This window comes from Glycine max, chromosome 16, assembly GCF_000004515.6.
Source record: "Glycine max cultivar Williams 82 chromosome 16, Glycine_max_v4.0, whole genome shotgun sequence".
In the NCBI taxonomy this organism is placed as follows: domain Eukaryota; kingdom Viridiplantae; phylum Streptophyta; class Magnoliopsida; order Fabales; family Fabaceae; genus Glycine; species Glycine max.
This window is the reverse complement of record NC_038252.2, coordinates 34,179,071-34,201,441: the sequence shown is the minus strand read 5'-3', so window position 1 is coordinate 34,201,441 and position 22,371 is coordinate 34,179,071. Positions and strand designations below refer to the sequence as shown.

General features: G+C 29.4%; 2 protein-coding genes across 2 annotated transcripts; both read left to right on the top strand.

Annotated features, from left to right (window-relative positions):
• Positions 1 to 12,064: 12,064 nt before the first annotated feature.
• Positions 12,065 to 14,777, top strand: BCH2 (beta-carotene hydroxylase BCH2). The gene is made up of 7 exons (NM_001255480.2): positions 12,065 to 12,592; positions 12,931 to 12,990; positions 13,122 to 13,193; positions 13,636 to 13,770; positions 14,008 to 14,133; positions 14,386 to 14,442; positions 14,609 to 14,777. Exons 1-7 carry the CDS (start codon positions 12,188 to 12,190, stop codon positions 14,696 to 14,698), a joined length of 945 nt encoding a protein of 314 aa, NP_001242409.2. The 5' UTR covers positions 12,065 to 12,187; the 3' UTR covers positions 14,699 to 14,777.
• Positions 14,778 to 18,441: 3,664 nt separating this feature from the next.
• Positions 18,442 to 21,642, top strand: LOC100785005 (probable polygalacturonase-like). Its single transcript, NM_001253286.2, is given in 6 exon segments — positions 18,442 to 18,502; positions 18,861 to 19,193; positions 19,608 to 19,728; positions 19,829 to 20,003; positions 20,089 to 20,159; positions 20,813 to 21,642. Coding segments are annotated over 6 exon segments (1,434 nt in total). The 5' UTR covers positions 18,442 to 18,469; the 3' UTR covers positions 21,514 to 21,642.
• The last annotated feature ends 729 nt before the right edge of the window (positions 21,643 to 22,371 follow it).

Genomic DNA, 22,371 nt, shown 5'->3' with positions numbered 1-22,371 from the left:
TTGGGTTGTGGAAGTATTTCAGTTGCAAGTGCTTATTCTAGACGGAGGAGGAGGAAACTGTGTACAGTATGATTTTTAAGTTTCTTTTGCTATTTCCATTCATCATTGCTAGTAATTTTTTGAGATTAGATTAATGTCTGTACTCTGTATCGTTTGGTTGACACCAGTCAAAGTGAATTGCAGCCATCTAGGTTCATTTTTGTTGCAAATACAGCATTTAGTGATTGCATAGTTTTTCACCCTGCCTTGATTTTATAGTAAAAAGTAAAAGGTTGGACCTTTGTAGATCTTATGAAATTTACTGCTTCGAGTAAAGCTACACCATAAATTGACGGTAAGCTTTCATAAACGCAATTAGATTTTAGCTAGTTTTTGCTGACTTTGATTACTTCCCAAGGTTCCTTGTGAGATGGTGTGATTGGCAGGTCGATTTGAAGCATGCTGGACCTGTAACTTGGAGAGTTGGGGCTGCCCAATGGCCTAATCCGTAACAGATTTATTTGTTTCTCAAACTTGACTTAATCCAACCTAAAACCTGATTGTTGGGATCAATGCAGTTGAATTGGAAGCTAGTTTTGCAACTGTTGAGTTATTTCCAAATTTTAGTGTGTTTGGTTTCACTTTCACTTAAGAGAAGTATTAGAACTGATTTTGCCTTTTATCAAACGTTATTTTTTGAAGATACAAATGTATGGTCATTGTCAGGTAAGATTAATTTTGTCGCAAAACCCTGATTTAACTAAAAGTGATCAAAATATTTATTATTCTAGATTGCAATATACACTAAATTTTACAACCCAAAGGATATGAGTAATGATGTAAGGTCTTGATGTATAAATATGTTGGGAAACGATTTATGTTGTTGTAGATTGTGTTTAATTTTCTAAAATTTTCTCGAGAGTCAGTGACAATTATGTATCAGTGATATTAGTTTTTGATTGGATGGATTGGAAAATACTTAATTTCTGATTCTGGATTAAAAAAATATTATAAATTTTAAATCAAATTTGCTTTTAAGGTAAAAATATCTCACTTTTAAATTTTTTTTTTAATGAAATCAATTTTCATTCATGACTAAATTCAGAAATAATTTTACAAATTTGATAAGTATGTCCCTCCTCCAATTGACTATTGAGATTGTTTTGGTACCACTTTTTGAGAGGGATATCAAGGCTGGTATGAGAACAATTGAAGTTGGAACTATGGCACTGTCAAGCAACTAAAAAAGGAAACACGTACACCAAACAGTACAGTTTAATAAAAATGCAGAATGCAAAGACAAAATCTATTTGAATGGGAAGAAGGAAAAGACAATGATTGACATTTAATAAGTAGGAGTTTTGTTATATTTTTCAACTTTCATCTCCATTTTATTTTCATTAGAGTCATTTGGTTGAAGAGAAAAAATATTATTCAAAAAGAAATTTTTTAAAAAATAGTATGAGTCTCACATTTTTTTTTCTTTATTTTCATTAAAATATTTTTTCTCTAATTCTTTTTTATTTTTTTCTCTTTCACATAATTAATCAACCTCTTAATAAATTTGGATTGGTTTTGCACGTGAGACTTTTAGGGAGTTAGATGTCAACATACTTGACAGTTGACATGCATATGTAACCATATAACCACCATTCTTCTCTAAACACCACCTCCAACCTCCTAAAAGTATCCTTTAAGCTATCACCCTTCATCTACTTATCCATCCAAAATGCAAATTTTCGCCCATCCCCTACCTTTTTATATACTGAATTGTTAAATCAATCACTCACACAACCCTTTTCATCATCATCCACCCCCCATATTTGCTTCCACCAGCAAGATCCCCCTACTAGAATCACACAACTCACCCCTTTAAACACATTACAACCCCACCAAAACCTTACACCATAAACTTTCTTTCTCCACCAACATTCCTCACCTCCACTTGCCCAAAAGAGCTAGATTAAAGGCTCTCAAGTCTATAATACCTAAACCACCCTCTTCTTTTCTCCTACACACTTTTTTCCACTTCACCCAATTTACTTTCCTCCTCAGTCCCTCCCATCCCCATAAAAAGTTTTAAATAAAGATTCTACTGAAGAAATAATACATGCAGGAGCTTTGAAGAAAGAAATGTTGAATTCACATTTTATTATACTGTCATATAAATGATAAGGATGACAAAAAAAAGATATATGGGCGGGCTTATTTGCTAGTGTTTCAGTTATAAATCATAAAGCAAAGATAAGTCTAATATTTAAAATTTTTAACATATAAGAATTTAAAATTTTTGAATAAGGAATTATACTCAAAATAATAATTTTTTTTGTTGTAGATATCATTAATGTATCATAAAGTATAATAATTTTTAAGTTATTAATTACTATTTTGTAATATATATAGTTAGTTGAAGATCCAAATAATTATATTTAAAATAAAATATGTTGAAAATAAAATAAAAGAATTAAATTTTGATTTAATATTGCATATGTATAAAATTTTATATTAAAAAGTTAAATTTCGTTTCATACTATGTGTAATAAATGAACAATTTAATCTGAAAATAATTTAAAGGGAAATTTCATATTTAGGTCAAAATAAAAGGTCTATTTTAAACTAATATTTTTTAGAAAAGTTATCATAAAAATGCTATTAAATTATTTTCAATTTGGCAACATGTGTAATTATTAAATAAATAGAATGACAATAAATAAAATATTTAATATGAAAATAACTTTCAATATAAAATGGAGTAGGATTTTAAATGCTATTTTTATTATTTCCATAAACAAATAAGCATTCCATATTTGATTGATTTATTTCATATTTAATATCATTATGATTATTTCCATTTTAAAATGAATTATTAGTAAAAGTAAATTCCACATTCAAATATTTATATTTCAATGTATTTCCATGATGTTTATATAAATGCATTAATTATAAAAAATCATTAAAATAAATTGAAACTAAACATTTTTTTATATTTTTAATATTATAATATAAAATCTTGAATATATAAAAAATTATTAATTGATTTAATATAATAATTAACATGGGTAAATATTTACGGTCAATCATGTTTACGTGGATCAAATATTTTATTTGAGGTAATGAAAATTTCTCAATAATGGATCAAGAAAAAATGATGAAGATTGAAATATTACACGCGGGCCTGTGTACATATTTAGGTGTTAAATAAGGTAATTTATTTATTGATGTGATTAAAATTTTAACAATATTAAATTGTTTTTTTAATTTCAATTGTAATTTTCATTTCGATCAAGAGTTTGGCGCTAAGTTAATCTTTATGTGCAAAACCTTTTTTTAATGTACATTAATTAACGCAGAAGTTGTAATCAATAAGAATTCTTTTAGAATTTGCATGCAAAGTTTTCTAAACAAGGTAATTAAACGTGTAAATAGAAAAATATTATTGGAATGTATGTCATAATTTCATTCTTTTATAATAATCAAAATTTTAGAATTAATTACATTACAATATGTGTCATAATTACAAATTTTTAAAAGAATCTTGTTAACGAGTATTTTTAGAGCATTGAATAAGAAATTAAAAGGAAAAATTTATAATATAAAACATATGAGAATGTAAAAAAATTATGAAAATTATAATTTTATATGTTTCAATAATTTTTCTTTTAGTTTTTTAATCAATATCTAAAAGCATCAATTAACATTTACCTTTTTAAAATTAGTTACATTCAAATGTGTGTCATAATTACAAATTCCATAACATGTGTTATCATGTGGTGCTTAAATTCATAGTAATCATTGAAATGTGTATTATAATGACAAATTAAATTGATTTTTTTAAAAAAATCTTGTTAACCAACTAAAATTAAAAAGTATTTATTATGTACTCCTTCCTATTCATACCCACGCTTTATACAGTTACTTATATTTGGTTGTTATAGTAGAGATCGATGTGCTATCAGGTTTAGTTATATCTATTGGTGGGTTACAAGATTCTTTGAAGATGGTATCACTCTCGGCACCGTTAGAGTATCTAGAAGGGGTTGAATATGAACACCCTAATACAAGAACATCTATGGTATACATGTTATCTACTGACATCTTGTGGGATCTCCAACAATACTACAAGAAATCTCACAGGATTATCCTACCCACTTTAAAGACCATTGAGGTTCTGTTCAGCAAAAGATATTCCTTAATATGGAGACTCACACTCTAGCTTTTTGTGGTGCTGTTTTGGATTCTGTCATTTGAATTGATGGGATCAAAAATTTTATTGAGTTTTAACTTCCAATTTCCCCTTCTCTTCTTATTTCTTTTGGAGTTTTCCCTAACTCAAAAAAGACTTTTATCACAAATCATCATATCATCCCATTACTCTTGGATTTGACTTATCCCATTACTTTTGGATTTGACTTTTCTACTTTGGATTTGACTTATCCCATTACTTTTGGATTTGACTTTTCTACTGTCTTTTTCCATAGTGTCCATGTATTATTCCTTTAAAATCATACAATTTTCATGATTTTTAACATTGAATGTCATCATTAAATATTAACATAATTATTATACAGTGTTATTTTGATGAGACAACCCATAAATTAAATCCATTAATCCTAATAACTAAAGAGAAGTCAATCACTCTTAAATATGATGGTTTACGTGTTAATTAATCATGATCAATATCCCTAATTAATGTGTAAGTAGTAGTGACCTCACACATAATAAATAATTCTCACATATAAATATCAATTTTTTGTTTTCCGGTATCCTTTTCTTACCATATATAAAATTGTCCAATCCAAATGTGTTTTGACTTCAGCATTATAGTCTTTACAAATATAATCGTATAATTAGTTTTGGTTCATTGCACTTCATCAAAGTCGGTGCAGTAGAACTTCTGATGAACCTTCTATTTTGCGTGCGAGTCAAAATTTGTCAAATAAATATTATAAGAATAGGAATTAAAGAATTAAAAATAAATATATAATGACATAATTTAAGATATTATGTAAGCAATGGAGTGGCCACTTCCCATGTGTTTCTCAAAATTTGACAGGTGTGAATTACAAGGGGAACACCGCCAAACAATTTTAGGAAAAATTGTAATCTCAATCCATTTGAAACAATTGTCTTTTTCTTTCTTTGTCATTCCATTTGTAACAATTTTTCTTTAACTTTCTCGATCCATTTGTAACAATAGACCATTGAGAATGGTAAAGCGTATATGTTCCACTAATGTTGCTTTTCTTTATTGGAACAGAAAAAGCAACTGGAGAAACCAAATGAGTAACGCTATATATAGCTTGCACGTTTCTTGATTGAATAATCATACATAAATTATTTTTTATTTTAAACATTTTATTAATATCTCTTCCTTTTTATTTCTTTTTTTTATTATGTTATAAACTCTATTATATTTATATTTTTCTCTCTCTACCTATTAGATAACATTCGGGTGTTTGTCAAACTTTTTTCTTCTTAATTTGTGTGAAAGGGACCAAAAACAAAAATAAAAATTAGTGTCACTCTACTCTAACGCCCTAGCCCCTAGGAAACTTGGAATGACTTTGCTTGCTTGTGATTGAGTTTGACAGGCTTACAATATTTTGTTTTGATTCTAGCCTTCAAGGTGTATGAGATGCACCCCCTCCTCAATTACTAGATTTGTTTAGTTTTGAAAAATTATAAAACACATTTCAATACAAGGGTGATTTCAAGCTTGTTATATTTATCACGTATTATAATTTGGCAAATTTTTATAAAAGGGTTCAAATTTAATAGGTCGGTTATCAAGTTATCAACTAAAGGAATGGAACACACAAATTTATGCATATCGATTTCAATTAATTTGTTTCAATTTAACCCAATTATATCTGGGATACGTTAAGAGAGCTTTTCTCTTGAAAAAAAGATTAGAGAGCTTTTATAGTATCATTTATGTTATTTATCGATCAAAATTTCGGTAACTTATACTAATGCTTAATATTAACTTTTATTATACAAATTATTAAAATACAACTTCAATTTCTATCATAGAGCATCACTAAAACTAAATTAAAAAGCTACATCAAAATTTTATTTAATTACTCAGTTCGTCTTTTCGGAGTTCATTAATTCAGTCCAAACCAATAAAGTTTCCAAATTGATAGTATGAAACGGGCTAATCCATTAGTTTTGGGTGTTGACTTTCGAGCCCAGCTTAACTTTACGGAAAGTAAAAGAAAAACAAAATGATTAGTGTGCTGAAATATTATCAAATGAATATACACTTAAATTACTTTTTTTTTAAAATAATCAGAGATACCTTGATTCCTAAAAAGAAGGAGTTTAAAACCCAAAATTAGATTAATTTCAGATACCTAAGTTTGATTCCGGATAAATCAAGTTACCAATTTAATTGGTACACCTTAGTTAGCAATGATGCTAAAAGATTAGTGGGTGCAAAACCTTTATAGCGATTATGACGTTTTAAAGTGTAAACTGGAGGACCCATTTTTTCTAATTTCTTGCAGGTTAAACGGGGGAGTGTGACACATGGCTAGAATCGTTTGAGTGAAAGTGTGACCTAATTACTCAGTGCTTCCCCGTATATTAAAAAAGATTAAAAATACGAAAAAGGTGGGAGACACTAGTAGCACTAGCTAATGGCGTAGGGTCAAAGGCCAAGTGTCACATGCACACGTACGAATGTGGCACACGTGTCAGCTTGTAGGGTTCCCCAAGTGTTGGACCTATCACCTATTTTGTGTGAGGGACAAAGAAGGACATGGAAAAAGTGAAGTAGGGGATGTTGTTGGGAACTATTGAGGTAGGCATCGTGGATGCCTACGACATCGTTATTATCTAATAGTGGAATCCAAACCGCGTTGAATCATGTTCATGTCCATCACAACTACTATTAAATAAGGACACCCAATGAAGAGTGTCAATTATGCAAATTTATTATTATTACTATATTGTTTAGGTAACATTCACAAAATAATTGAATTCAAATATGTTTCACTTTTTAAAAAAATCTAGAAAACTATTTATCTGTGTAAACTATGAATTTAGGGATATTATTATTCATAGTCCAAAACTCTAATATACAGGAGTGAACTAGGTTGTAAAACGAAATGAAACATTATATCATAATTTTGAACCTGATTTTCGCCCTATTTTGTTTTTGCCAATGATTTATTAAAAATTTAGATAGTAATTATTTTTTAGTGGTTTGTGAAAGTCAAATGGTTAGATCTAAAACTTATTTTTGGACATACTACTTACAATTTATGTGAGTTCAATTTTTCTTTATTTCGTCCATGAAATTCAAAATTGATCGAGGACTCTCTCTTTTACATATGATGTACCTCTAACTCTAGAAAATCAGAGCAAAACATTTTCTTGGATTGAAAAATTCTTTTGGGGCGGTTTTCATTATAGGTTATAAAATGGCTTTTCGAAAGTATGAGATTTCTGTCCATAAACAACTGACATACCTATTTTGTCCATAAAACGTAGTATTGAGCGGATCTAATTTGGTTGAACAGTGTGTATAAATTATTATAATTTTTTTTATATTTGTATTCAATTTCTGTAGATGAGAAAAATATCATACACATTATGAAATGTTTTATGACAATTAATCCGAAAATGAATTGTATTTTTAATAATATACTTTGGATTTTGAGTTTGAAACTTTGTATGGACATTCCTTGATTTGTTGGAATGCCTTGTTGTATTTACTTTTTTTCTTCTTTTTATCTATAGGAACAGAAGACAAATATTAAGAGATTGATAATACTCATATCATCATGCTTAATCAACTCAATTAGATTTTTATTAAGGTTTAAATTCTTTTTAAGGTTTGAACTTTTGATGGAGACTAAACATATATATGTTGAATAGTCACTTTAATTTTGAAGGACATTAGTGATATTTCAAGTTTTCTTAGACATCTAGGTTTATTATAGGTCATGCGACATTCTTAGACTCATAAAGAAATATATTGAAAAGGTTCTCAAATAATTTAATACACATTCTCATTCTCTATGTCATGCCTGCTTATAAAGGTGGAAAACTCTTTAAATCTCAATGTCCTCAAATTGATTTAAAAAAAGAAGGTAATTGAAAGGTATGATGTCCCAAAAGCCCATGTTATCAATAATTTGATGCGTTAGGAAGTAACTTAATTTTTGGTCTTGAGAAAGCCATGAAATAATTGCAGGGTAGTAAGAATTATATGTTAACCTATACGAAGTTTGATCAACTTAAGGAATATTTGATACCGGAGAAATTTTCATTTTTCTAGCAATTCTAATTTGGAAAATTTAGTTTTCCAGGTTTAGTACTATTTTTAAATAATATATTTTTAAGAAATTATGATTTTTGGAATCGTTTTTAACTCACATTCTTACAAAATAATATTCTGGTGGTGGGAGATGAGAATTCTACTTTCCTAATAAGTTTAAATTTTGTTTTATAAAAACGTTATGTTACTTTTCTTAAATTATTTAATATGTGATAAATAGTTAAAATTATGGGTAAAAATATAACATAACTCTTTTTTTTCTTTCTAAAAAAGTCATCTAAAAATTTTCAATAGAGAACTAAACAACTTTTTTTCATTATCAGGAAACATGATTCTTAATATTTATGATTCTCAAACATGAATTTCTTTTCCATACCAAACGTCATTGGTCTTAAGAATTAAGATGACCTTTTATAGAGGAATGGAATTTTTTTTAGATAATATATAAGGACTAAACATTATGCATTTTAAAAAATTAAAAGGATAAAAAATGAACAATTTTTTTAAAAAACGACTAAGGGTGTGTTTGGAACATATGAAATTTAAGGGGTGAAAGTGAAAATGCAATCAAATGAGATAAAAGTTGCAATGAAATGAGATGAAAGTTTTTGATTATATGTGGGCTCCACCTGTAATATTTTTACCTTAAAATGAGATGAAAGTGATCGATGATGTAAGAGCACCCGCATCGGCACCCAAAAAAGCAATTTTGGAGGAAGAAGCACGTTGCTTCTGAAGTAACCCCCAGTGCAACCTAGCCAAAATTATTGCTTCCAAGGCAACAGTTGCCTTCTAAAGTAACGTTCCTAGGCAATAAAAAAGTAAAGAAAAAAGAGTGCAATGTAACAAAAAAAAAAAAAAACTAAAGAAAAAAGAGTGCAGTGTAATTTTAGCTATTAGAAAAAGTTCTAGAGAACTCAAAATATATGTTACCCAATTCCTAATTACTAGACAAATTAAAGAATAGTTTTTTTCTCACTCCTTACAACTTTGAATGAAAAACGCAGACACACAAACAGATATGATTAAAATTTCTCACTTGACACACGCATTTTGAAACAATTTTTCAATTAAGTTATGTGACAAGAACGTATTAATTAGACCCTTATATCACTACGTGACCAAACTTTACAGTATGATGTTAAAAAGTGTATGCGGTAGGGTTGATATGCAGTTAATGAATTGAATGGTCGACAATTTGGTATTCAACGTCATATTCGTATACTTTGGCGGAATTTTAGTTATGAACCACTTGATTTTCCATCCTTCGCACGAGCATGTTACGAAATGCAGCCACATCTCAGCTTTCAATCCTTTAATTCTTCACTCTTTCTTGAAACAAAAGACAAAAAAAAAATGGTACCCAAAAGCCAGCCAGATACCTGTTGTTTTCCTTTGGATCTTCTATACCCTTTTAGATCTGCATGGGGTGGTAAAGTTGTGTGGCCTTCACTGTTCTGACTTCTGCACCTCTTGAATTGGGACTGCATTCCTAGCTAGTGGAAGCTAGGTTCGATGAATATTTACTTGACTTATATAGCATGTTTGTATTTTGGATGTATATCCTTTAAATTTATGGAAACTATTTCAAAATTACAGTGTTATCATGATTTTTTTAAAGTAACTATACCTTGTTTTATATTCATCTTGATTTCACAATTAATTTTGGTTCACCTCTTAGTCATTCCAAACATGTATGCTATTAGTTAACAAGGATAATGTATAAATTAAAGTCTATTTTTAATTCAGCCAACAAAATGTGAAAAATATATGGGGGGAGATGTTATAGTTTTTTTTTCTCTCTTTCTTTTATGGTATCATTGATTTAAAGTATGTATTGACTTTGTTAATAATTAATTTTATTAGAAAACTTAATTAAACATCTTAAGTGGAATTTTTCTTTTTATTTTATGGATTTTATTTTATTATTTACAAGATTCTAATATGAGTTTCATTTATGAGATATTAGTTAAATTCACTTGAACCAATAATGCTGCTAGAAATGTCAGTTTTTTAAATGAACTACTGTACAAGGGCCATTATGTTACAGAAGAGAATTCTTTAAGTTTAATCGAATAAAATAAACATTTATCCAATACATTACATATACTAACGATATTATATCACGATGTTGCCCCGTCCATCCAAATTTTTTAGATTTACAGGTTATTTTGTGAAGAAGGCTTTCATGCAGATTCAATTTCTGCATAATAGCAACGTCTAAAGATGAAACTCTCTAAAAATGCAACATGCATGGTGGCGTTGAAAGTACTCATTTTCCTCACCTCGTTTCTTGGATTGCTATACTCTCGTTGATTAATTTAATTTATTTGGCTTACGAAAGCGAGTCATGAAGTTATAAAATAGTCAACTTACAAATATGATTACATTACAAATTTGACTACATCCACTGATAAAGATGGCACACGGATCATTTTAATATATTATCGTTAACTGAAATTTATTAATATATTAAATGAAATATCATCTCTATATAAATATCAAATTTAGTAAATAAAAATTCACACTCGTTTTATTTAGTAAAATTTGTATAATTTTTTTTATCAATTATATATATATATATATATATATATATATATATTAATAACATTCTTCTTAAATTAAATGAACAAAATAAGTCGACAGAATATTTTAATGTGACTCATTAATGTATGACCTACAAATAGATGATTAATGTGAATTAAGTTTGAGTATTGTAAATAAAAAATGATTAAGGGAGAATATTTTACTAATAATAGTTAGTCAGATTTTTTTAATAAAGATTAATTACCAATAAAAATTATAAATATTTTACATCAATGTTATAGTGAAAAAAATATTATTAAATATTTTTTAATATATATATATATATATATATTGATATTTATATATTATTAATAAAATAAATTATATATTGTACAATTTTCCTTCATATATCAAATGAACACTTTGACTTGGTGATATGGTAGTGTAGTTTGGGTGAACTGGTGGGGTGTTTATCCCTCATCATCAATCCCAACATCATTTGTGAGCGTTACATTGGTAGAATTTGTTAAATATACAATGGTACTTAGAAAAATCGAAGCAAAATTAACCATACATTTTACATATTTTAAATTAGTCACACCAATGTATATTATTTGTTTTCATTTTTTATAACTTAAACAACTATACTCTCTAATATAGTATATCATTTCTTACTTTTAACATAAATGGAAGAATATTGAGCCATATTTAGATTTGTAAAATTTTGAAAAAGTAAACACATAAATTCTCTTGTAGAAAAAAAAACAATTTTTTCACAGAAATGAAAGAATATCAAACCATATTAATATGTGTGTAATTTTTAAAAGAGAAGTCTTAGACTCTTCACTTAACACACCTTATGCCATTAAAATTTATAGAAAATTTAACTAATTTTATTATTATTATTTAATGATATTGTTATAAAATATCATTTATTTATTTTTAATAACTCTATTTTATTTATGATATTAAATTTAAATAAAAACCATTTTAAAAATAACTTTATTTTATTTAAAATTAATAAAATTTAATAATTTCAACTATATTTTTTAATAAGTGTTAAAGTGATTATTTTTGCATTTTTCATTTCTCTGTTATAGCTGAAAATGACTCCTATAGTGTGGTAATGTTCCACGAGGTTTTTCATTTTGTGTTCACAGTGGCCCCACATAAAAAAACCACCGAAAGAAACAAATTCCACACATAACAAAAAAGTTGTGGTCTCTGTTCATCTCCCTTTTTAAACCTCCACACTTCAAACCTTTCCTCTTCACACAAACATCTCTCTCTCTCTCTCTCTCTCTCATCTCTCTCTCTCTCTCTCTCTAAGACACACAAACACTACACATCACAATCTCACATTGTTCTCAAGTTTCAACACTTTCTAGTTCTACCATGGCGGTAGGACTCTCCGCCGCCATAACCATGAAGTCCCTCCTCCGTTTCCACCAACCTCACCTGAACCTCCCCAAATCAATCCCAACAACACTCCCTTTCTCCCCCATGAGAATTTTCCACCACACAGCATCACCAAGAACCCAAAAAGTTTCAACTTTCACCGTTTGTGTCCTCATGCAGGACCCAAAACAAGGCACCCACATGGAAATTGAGCCACAAGAACAACCTCCTCCTCCTCCTCCTCCTCCCGCTCAACAAGTTCTGTCACCAAAGTTGGCTGAGAAATTGGCCAGAAAAGAGTCTGAGAGGTTCACTTACCTTGTTGCTGCTGTCATGTCTAGCTTCGGCATCACATCCATGGCAGTGTTCGCTGTTTATTGCAGATTCTCGTGGCAAATGGAGGTAGGTGGTGCCTTAAAATTGATTCTTTCTTTTTTCTTCTTATTTTTATGCAAGTTTTTTAAAAAAACGGCTCTGGTCGTGGTTTTGTCGCGGTTATAAACAAATGCTGCTGATACGACCACAGTTGTGATCTTGGATATCATAGAAAATTATAAACAAACGCTGGTGATGCGGCCACAATTGGAATGACAGACACCACAAAGACTTGACTTTTATTTTGCGGATCGTTTTTTAAAACCTTATTTTTTATGTCCTGACATTGGTGTCATGCATGATTGATTGATGATGATTTGCATATGAAGATAATTTTATAATGAAATTGGGTTTGGTTGGTGTAGGGTGGAGAAGTGCCTTGGTCTGAAATGTTTGGCACATTTGCTCTATCAGTGGGAGCTGCTGTGAGTTATCCTTTAAACTAATTATGATTCCAATTGGGTTTTGAATGGTTTTTGAGTTCAGAATTGGGTGAGTTGTTTGTGAATTTTGAGTGTTAGATTCAAGTATTCAACTGGGTATGTCTGATTTTCAGGTGGGTATGGAATTTTGGGCTAGATGGGCTCATAGGGCTCTCTGGCATGCTTCGCTGTGGCACATGCATGAGGTATGCTTTCAGTTGGTTCATCTTTCCTCTGAATCCTGTCTCTTAACCGCTGTTTATGTCAATTTTGTTTTAGATTGTTTTTTTTTTCTCTTGTTAAAATGTGTTATGGTCCCCAATTTTTGGTGGAAAATTTTCTTAGTCTGTAGTATATTTTAAAACTAATAATTGTAGTATGCCTAGTTTTTTTTTTATTTAAAACAATAGGAGACTTTCATAGGCCATCTTTTTTAAGGTATAAAGACTAAGATCAATTTTAATGGAAAACGAACAATCTAAAACACATTTATTTTAATTGTCTAAAGCCACAGTGTCAGAGTCCAAGACCCACTAGAAAAAACTGTTTGGTTTTGGTTAATCCTTGTGATGTCTCAGCAACCAATCACCAGAAACTATTGGATCCTTGCAACACCACAAACTAACAAATTTTTAACTTCAATTGCAGTCCCACCATCGACCAAGAGAAGGACCCTTCGAGCTTAACGATGTATTTGCAATAATCAACGCTGTCCCTGCCATCGCTCTCCTTTCCTATGGTTTCTTTAACAAGGGACTGGTCCCTGGCCTTTGCTTTGGTGCGGTGCGTGTATTCTCAAAAATCCTAATTACAATTAATCTTTTTGTTATTCTATCTCTCTCTCTCTTAATTAAGAGTTTGATTGGGGTGAGATTCTTAATTACCAGTTTCATTGGCAACTCTCACGGTAGAGGGTTACCAAATACCAATAAAAATAATAATTATTACTTAGACTTTAATGACATTGATCTTGATTGAACACTTTTACTAAGATAGATAGATACCTTCAACTATGAACAGGGTCTTGGAATTACGGTCTTTGGGATGGCCTACATGTTTGTACACGATGGATTGGTTCATAAGAGATTCCCGGTGGGCCCCATTGCAAACGTGCCCTATCTCAGAAGGGTGGCCTCTGCTCACCAAGTAATTTTCATTATTATCATCATTGGGAATTTAGGATAACATTATGCAACAAAATTAAATTTTTTTATTGGAAAATGTTCTCACTTTCTAATGTATGTTTAACGTGACACTAATCAGCAATACTCATTACATTATTATTCATTTTCATTTTCTAGAAGAAGCCAAAAAAAGGGAAATTTATTTCTGTTCATTTTATTTTAATTTATTTTCATTGTTCTGATACCCGTGATACTGGTGTTGTCTTTATGTCAGCTTCACCATTCGGAAAAATTCAATGGAGTGCCATATGGGCTGTTTTTGGGACCCAAGGTCAGTTGCATTTTCGTTTCTGTATCTTGTTATTATTTAATTGAATATTTTTTTAGGTATTGTTTTTCTTCTTCTTGGATACTTATTAATATTTAGTTGATTGGCTCAAGCTTTTATACATAATTTTTTGTTTGTCACTATAAATAATTAAATATATGGCTTGCAGGAAATTGAAGAGGTGGGAGGGCTAGAAGAGCTGGAGAAAGAGATAAGTAGGAGAGCAAGATCATACAAAATAGCTAATGAGAACAACTAATACAAATCAAGAATGTTTCGAAGAATTATCAGTGTAAATCAGAAATATGAAATAAAATGATCCAAAAATTTTGCTTGCATATATAATAATTATTTACAGCGATATATCATATAAAATATGGATATGAAATAAGACAAATGATAGTTAGATGACGGTTAAGAAAGTAAAAAAGAACAATATTTTGTAAAAATGTGCAAAAATACGCTTACTTAGGACTTTTAAATGTACACACATAATTTTTTTATAATTTCTTAGTTGTGTTATGAAACAAAAGTAAAAAATAGAAGGGGGTGGTGTAACAAATTATTGATGCCTAAAATTTTGATTTTGGCTTGGGAGAGAGAGATAGAGGAAATGAACAATTTTGTTTCCTCCCAGCCCCTAGTGGGATGGGGGTTGTCAGCTACATTCCATTTAGTAATAAGTTGGTTGGTTCCCTTATGTGGGGCATTGAGCTTTGTATGCCACTCAAATGGGGTTTGGCACCATTAGTTAAAGATACCTGAAAGGGTAGGGTGAGGTTTACTAGACTCAAAGATGGCACACAATCTCACTGTGGATAACATTATCAGATTTTTTTTAATGCATAAATCGTAAACATAATCAGATTTGAGGTTTAGTAGACTCAAAGTTGGCACACAATCTCAAGGATTGGCAGAGTGTGTCTAAGCAAGTATTCTCAGATGCCTTGGTTATCTGGGATAAAAACTATATTGTCTAGGTAAACTACTTTATATATTTTTATAAATGCGACAAGTTAAAAGGGAAAACAATCTTTTTTTTTTTGTTTAAAAAAGGAATTAACATTCGCTTTTTGTGATGTCTCATTAATTGACATATACACCTTCACTTTTTTAAATGAATATTGACCTACTAATATATTTGCTTTTGGACTCATACAAGAAGTAAAAAATATTACATACATAAGTAAAAAAAATAATTTTATATCTTCGACTTAAATATAATTAAATTTAATTAATTTTTATCTTATTTAGTGTTATTATTTTTAAAATATTTTTTATTTAATTTTAATTTTATTTGATTGACTCTTTTTTATTCATGATAATAAGTTTCAATGAAAAATATTTTAGAAATAAGTTTTTTTTTTTTTTACTTCATGGGACAATTAAATGATGTCAATTAATTTTCTTAATTAGTGTGAAATTAGTTATTTTTGTTTGGACATGAGTCTAGAGGGAATACATATCATTAATTCAAGTGAAATTAAGTTTAAATTTTGTGGATGAAAAAAATATAATTAAAAAGAAGATTTTATTAAAAGTGATCAATCGAAATTTTTAGTAAAAATTAATCATTAACAAAACACTAATATCATCATGATAATCCAAACATAAAGACTAATATCATAATGATCCAAACCTAAACACTGATATTTGTTTGTTTCTTTTAAGTGACACAATTTTAATAAGATAACATCCTTTTTCTTTTGCTACGAGAAATGTATTTGTTGACCTAGCTAGGAGTGGTATTATAAAACATAAAGGTTAGTGGACCCTTAATTCTTTGGCCTAGTATAACAATTTCTAAACCTTCTTGCGAATTTACCTAAGACACCATTTGCACTAATTCCTGAAAGAAAAGGGAGAATATTTAACGGACAAAACACTTGTTAAATAGGCTTGATTGGCTCATAGACACCAATTTGACTATTACTAAAGTTCACTTGGATTAGATAATTAAAGAAGAACAGAAGAGGAAAAAAAATATTTTAATTTCTTCTATTAATAAAAAATAACATTCTAACAAACTAACATATTGATAAAAATAAATAAAAAACTAAAGCTCACTAAACTACTTTGAGCTATGCTAATCTTCAATACCATGTTCTCTAGCATGAACCTATAAGAAAAAAAAATCAACAACAAACACAGATGGCTATCACACTAAAAACAAAATACCCAAATATTATAGCTAACACACATTTTTCTTTCTTTCTAATCATATATATATATATATATATATATATATATATATATATATATATATATAATAAATTAAACTATATCGATATATACATTATTCTATAACTTTTAACCGTATAATATTTTTTTAAAATTCATCGTTGGATCAAAAGTTCCTTTCACATATGAAAAGTTTCATGTTAATTCAAAATCATTTATTATCTTATTCATATAAATTAAAATCGATGCAATAGAAACATTTTTAAATATAAATTATTTGATTACTTTTTTATTGTTCTTTAATTTTACCAAAATTTGACACAAACAATATTAATAACACGTAGATGTAATTCAACAGTTAGATCAATAAAAAATCATATCTTATATTAAGTTATATAAATGAAATAATAATTGTCAATAATATAATTTGATTTTTTCTCATATATATATATATATACCATACTTACACCAAATCTCAACAGTTGATCAACTAAAAAAATCTAAAGGATTGATTCAGTTAATTTTTTTTTTCTAAAATGTTAATTGATACTTGGTATATCATGTGATAAGATTTTGCTATATCTCATTAAGAGAGTTCCTCCAATAATTTTAAGGGTTGTGATACTTTTACGTTTTTAACCAATCAAATTACATGTCATATTTTTATTAATTTTTTTTTAAAATTAGTCCTTGATTATTATTTTTTTAAATTGTAACTTTTTTAAATTAGAAAATATGATTAAAGATAACTTTAGAAGTCTGAATCTTAAAATCTTTTTAATTAATTTGAACGCTTTTTATAATAGATCTATGCTTAAAAAGCGATCATAAGAAATATTTAAACCCTAAACCCCAAAAGTTTTTTTTTGTAAAAAGTGCTGAAAATAACTAAATTTTTTTAAGGTTCAGACTTCTAAAGTTATCTTTAATCATATTTTTAAATTTATAAAGTTATAATTTTAAAAAGTAATAATCAAGGATTAATTTGAAAAAATAAAAAATAATTAAAATATAAAAAAAATTACATATAATTTGATTAGTTAATAAACTAACACTGTCAAAATCCCCCAACTTATTGGAAGCATTGCAGAACTCTCATCTCATAAATTGAGTAACTGAGATTTGGTGTAAGTCTCAATAATTTTTTTTTATAAATCGCAAACATTTTCTAATTGAACTGGATAAGATTATTAGGAATAACAAGACTCTCCCTTAGCGTATTAATGTTCATTAATCAACGCATAAGTTCTTTTGTATAATTCCTTTCATGACTCTTATTCTGTTATAGACACAATTAAGAGTACGTTGAGTAACGCTACCCAAAAATTAACCTTTCTGAATAATATACTAACTTACAAATTATAATTATGCTATGTCATGATATGAGTTATGTTCTTATTAGAGTCGTGCAGTACTCTTAACACTAATAGTAGATAACGTACGCCTTCTTGAAAAAAAGTGTTAACAATCAAGCAAAATTTCTATTACTATTATTATTAATTGTTTCACGAAAAACTGTTCAAATAGTCCAAGAAAGGAAAAAAAATCTTTTTAAAAATGGCAAGACGTCATGGCACATTCTCATGCACGTAACATTTTTTCCTGTTACTGCCATCCCATGTACCATACTGTGGTTTCCTAACACGTAACTGCATACTTAATATTCCATAATATAGCATTGAAAATCATCACGATCGTGAAATTCTCCGATAATCTCTCCCTAGATTATATATAATCTCCTACAAACTCTTTAGTCTACCATATACTATGCATTAGTAATAATTCTCTTTAAATATATGACTCCTTTGTCTTCTGTGACAGAAACAAACCTCACAGTCACACTTAAACTATGAAGCCGTGTCCAAAACTCAGTAACTCCTGTGTAATGTATTTTTTCTTTTCTTTGTGTGTGTTCATTGAGCTTTTTAAACATGCAAACAATGTTCTGTTCTATTTTTCTTAGTATGTTTCAATGTTTTTATCATTTTGGTTTTTGTGCTTGTTCATAGACCCCTCTTTTGCTTTATTCATTTGTATAAATTGATTACCTACCAAGGTTTTAAAATAGCTAGCGGTTAACGTTCTCTAGTAAATCGCATAAAATGTTGGTAATGTGATCGATGCAGCTGCAGTTGCAGTATTGGAAACCTACAAAAATGCAATAATTTGAGTTTTAGGACAGGGAAACTTGTCCTTTGTTGTGTTTTGGTGTTCGATATAAACTATGATTTCTTCTACAGGTTGTGGGGGTTATCTACACAGTTTTGTTATTGGGATTACAAGGAGTGAGGGTTGTTGAATGCAGAGTGGCCAATGGATTGGACTGTTTTGAGTACCCTGCTATCAGCTGCAGAAAACACAGTGCAGTTTTGACTGATTTTGGTGGTGTTGGTGATGGAAAAACATCTAACACAAAGGCCTTTCAATATGCAATTAGCAATCTCAGCCATTATGCATCTGATGGTGGAGCTCTCCTTGTTGTGCCACCAGGGAAATGGTTAACAGGAAGTTTCAATCTCACCAGCCATTTCACACTTTTTCTCCAAAAGGAAGCTACCATTCTTGGATCTCAGGTATTTTAGTCCCTCACCCCTCCTCATTTTTTTAGATTATCAGACTACTTTCATGGTTTCACGTTGTAGCACGTGGTCAATTATGTTATGTTTATGTGAGATGTGACACAATCTTAGAAAATTGGATTCATGTATAAGGAAATATATAATAAGATATCTTTTAGGCATGACACATGTGCACTCTATTATAGTGTAAAAATATATTAATCAAAGATACGTAGGAGTTATTTCTTGTTACAGTACATTATTAGAATTTGGTCACCTAACATCAAGTCACTAGCCTTTCTTTTCGCCTTTTTGCCTAACTGTGATTTCTTGGCAGTTAGTTCAGCTGCATTTGACATCATAATCTATAGTTTTTCATTTTAATTTATTTTATGTTGATGTTTTTTGACCATGGACCCACATAAACAGGATGAATCAGAGTGGCCCACACTTCCTGTGCTACCATCATATGGCAGAGGAAGGGATGCTCCTGATGGAAGGTTTAGTAGTCTCATTTTTGGAACTAACCTCACTGATGTAATAATCACTGGTAACTACTAGACCCATCACTAAACATCTATTAGAGGTTGTTAAGGTCATGTCTCATTGGAAATAATTTTTAATGTCTCTTTTTATTTTTATTTCATTAGGTTACAATGGGACAATTGATGGACAAGGGTGTTATTGGTGGGACAAGTTCCACAAGGGTGAATTGAAACTCACCAGGCCTTACATGATTGAGATTATGTTCTCTGATCACATCCAGATATCTAATCTCACTTTGATCAATTCTCCATCTTGGTTTGTCCATCCAATTTACACAAGGTTTGACAAGAATTTTCATTTGCCTTGATGATTAATCTTAATGCCCAGTATTTTCTTTTATTCTCATTATCCCCTATCTCTGCAGTGACATTATAATTCAAGGGCTGACCATTCTTGCTCCAGTTGACTCTCCAAACACTGATGGAATAGATCCAGGTAAATTATTATTATTATTATTATTTCCACTGGCTTTCAGAGGAAAACATTAGATAAAAAGAAAAAAGGGAAAGAGACCGGTTTGAGAGAAAACGAATGATATTCTGCACTTGTCTGTAATAAGAAATAAAAGTTAGTTCGAATACGTACACCAATAATGTAAATGCTATTTGGATTCGGCACCTCTAAAAGTTAGGGGTACACTTTGGAGGGTAAAATACAACAAAAACCATCAATTCGAAAAATAATGGTGAGATTTGTGATAAAATCTAAAATTACTTATAATATCAACAATTGATTTTTGAATTAACGATTATTGTTCCACTTCTCTAAACTGCTCACAATTAATTGATTTTTGAATTAGTTATAATAACCATTAATTTGAGTTGGATTTATATCGTCACAATCATTACTTCAGAAGTCATTCTAAAGTGATTTCCACATAATCTGTATACAATCTATCAAAATTAAACTCCAAAAAATGTGTTTATTTTCCCCATATTTTGAACTTCTCATCTTAATAATGTGTTTTCAATGAGAAGTAACGGACAAGCTTTATTACAAATTTTCAATTATTAATAAATAATAATACATAGTAAACTAAATTGGTCCAAAATTTAGCCACTGTCTAATTGTTTCCTCCCTTTTTACAGATTCTTGTTCCAACATTAGGATTGAAGATTGCTACATAGTCTCCGGTGATGATTGTGTAGCAATAAAAAGTGGTTGGGATGAGTATGGAATCAAATTTGGAATGCCAAGCCAACACATAATCATTAGAAGGCTTGAATGTGTATCCCCAGATAGTGCTATGATTGCTTTAGGCAGTGAAATGTCTGGTGGAATCCAAGATGTTAGAGCTGAAGACCTCACAGCCATCAACACTCAATCAGCAGTTAGAATCAAAACTGCAGTTGGCAGAGGAGCATATGTGAGAGACATATTTATCAAAGGAATGAACTTAAACACCATGAAGTATGTGTTTTGGATGACAGGTTCTTATAGCTCACACCCTGACAATGGCTTTGATCCAAAAACACTTCCCAACATTACTGGAATAAACTATAGAGATGTCATTGCAGAGAATGTCACATATTCAGCAAGACTTGAAGGAATTGCTAATGATCCTTTTACAGGAATCTGTATTTCTAATGTGACTATCCATAGTGGAAAAAAGAAATTGCAATGGAATTGCACTGACATTGAGGGGGTTACAAGCAATGTCTATCCTAAGCCTTGTGAGTTGCTGCCTTTGAAGCAAGAGAAAATTGAGTGTCCTTATCCAGATGACAAAGTTTCCATTGAAAGTGTGCAGCTGAAGACTTGTTCCTTTAAAAGTGTCTCATTCTTCTGAGAGAATGAGTGTATACGAAATGAAATCAAATCGAAACTATATAATAAATGGTCTGTTTTTCTTAATACCAAAATGATTTTAGTATTCAATAATAGGTATCAAAGCATGTTTTCATTAGCCCACATTGAACCTATTTGTTTCGATCAACATTGTTTTTTGTGAAAAATACATTTGGACTCAAACCAAAAAATCCAAATTTTTGTTAAATTGATTATGGAGTTGCATTAGTCACTGCGATGTTGATGTCAATTCAACCAAAAAAACCCCAAATTTTTGTTAAGTAGATTATTGAATTGCATTGGTCACTCCGAAGTTGATGTCAATTCAATGCATGATTCTGTTACACGGTTACTGAACAATTGTTATACTTTAATTAATAAGGTTATGTTGGATAAAATATTTTAATTAATTTTTAATTTTTTTATTAGTTGAAAAATTTATTTGATGGTTCAATAAATATTTTTTTAGTAGCTTTTAGTGTTTTTTAAATGTTACTTAAAAACAATAATTTTTAATTTTTTTATACTTTTTAACATTTACTTTTACCAAAAACTTACAATTTAATATGATAATCTTTCAACCAGCTAATTTTATTAAAGATAGCCAAAATCATACAATTAAGGAGAATAGGCATGGAATGTATGACTACTTAACCACCATTTAATTTATGTTTAAGGAACAAAAAGTAGTAGTACAGTCTGGTCGTACTTTAAATTTACGGTTTCCTACAAATATATTATTAATGTGTGGTTTAGTATAAATACACATGATTAGGAGCAAAAAATGGTTGATATATCTGTAATTTAATTTCTCACTCGCACATGTCTTCATCAGAGGATGAATAGTCGCTTTGCTTAA

Coding starts and splice junctions, on each gene's coding strand:
- BCH2 (NM_001255480.2), top strand. CDS start 12,188: ATGGCGGTAGGACTCTCCGCCGCCATAACCATGAAGTCCCTCCTCCGT. Junction 12,991..13,121: donor CTCTATCAGTGGGAGCTGCT/GTGAGTTATCCT, acceptor TCTGATTTTCAG/GTGGGTATGGAATTTTGGGC. Junction 14,443..14,608: donor GGCTGTTTTTGGGACCCAAG/GTCAGTTGCATT, acceptor TATGGCTTGCAG/GAAATTGAAGAGGTGGGAGG.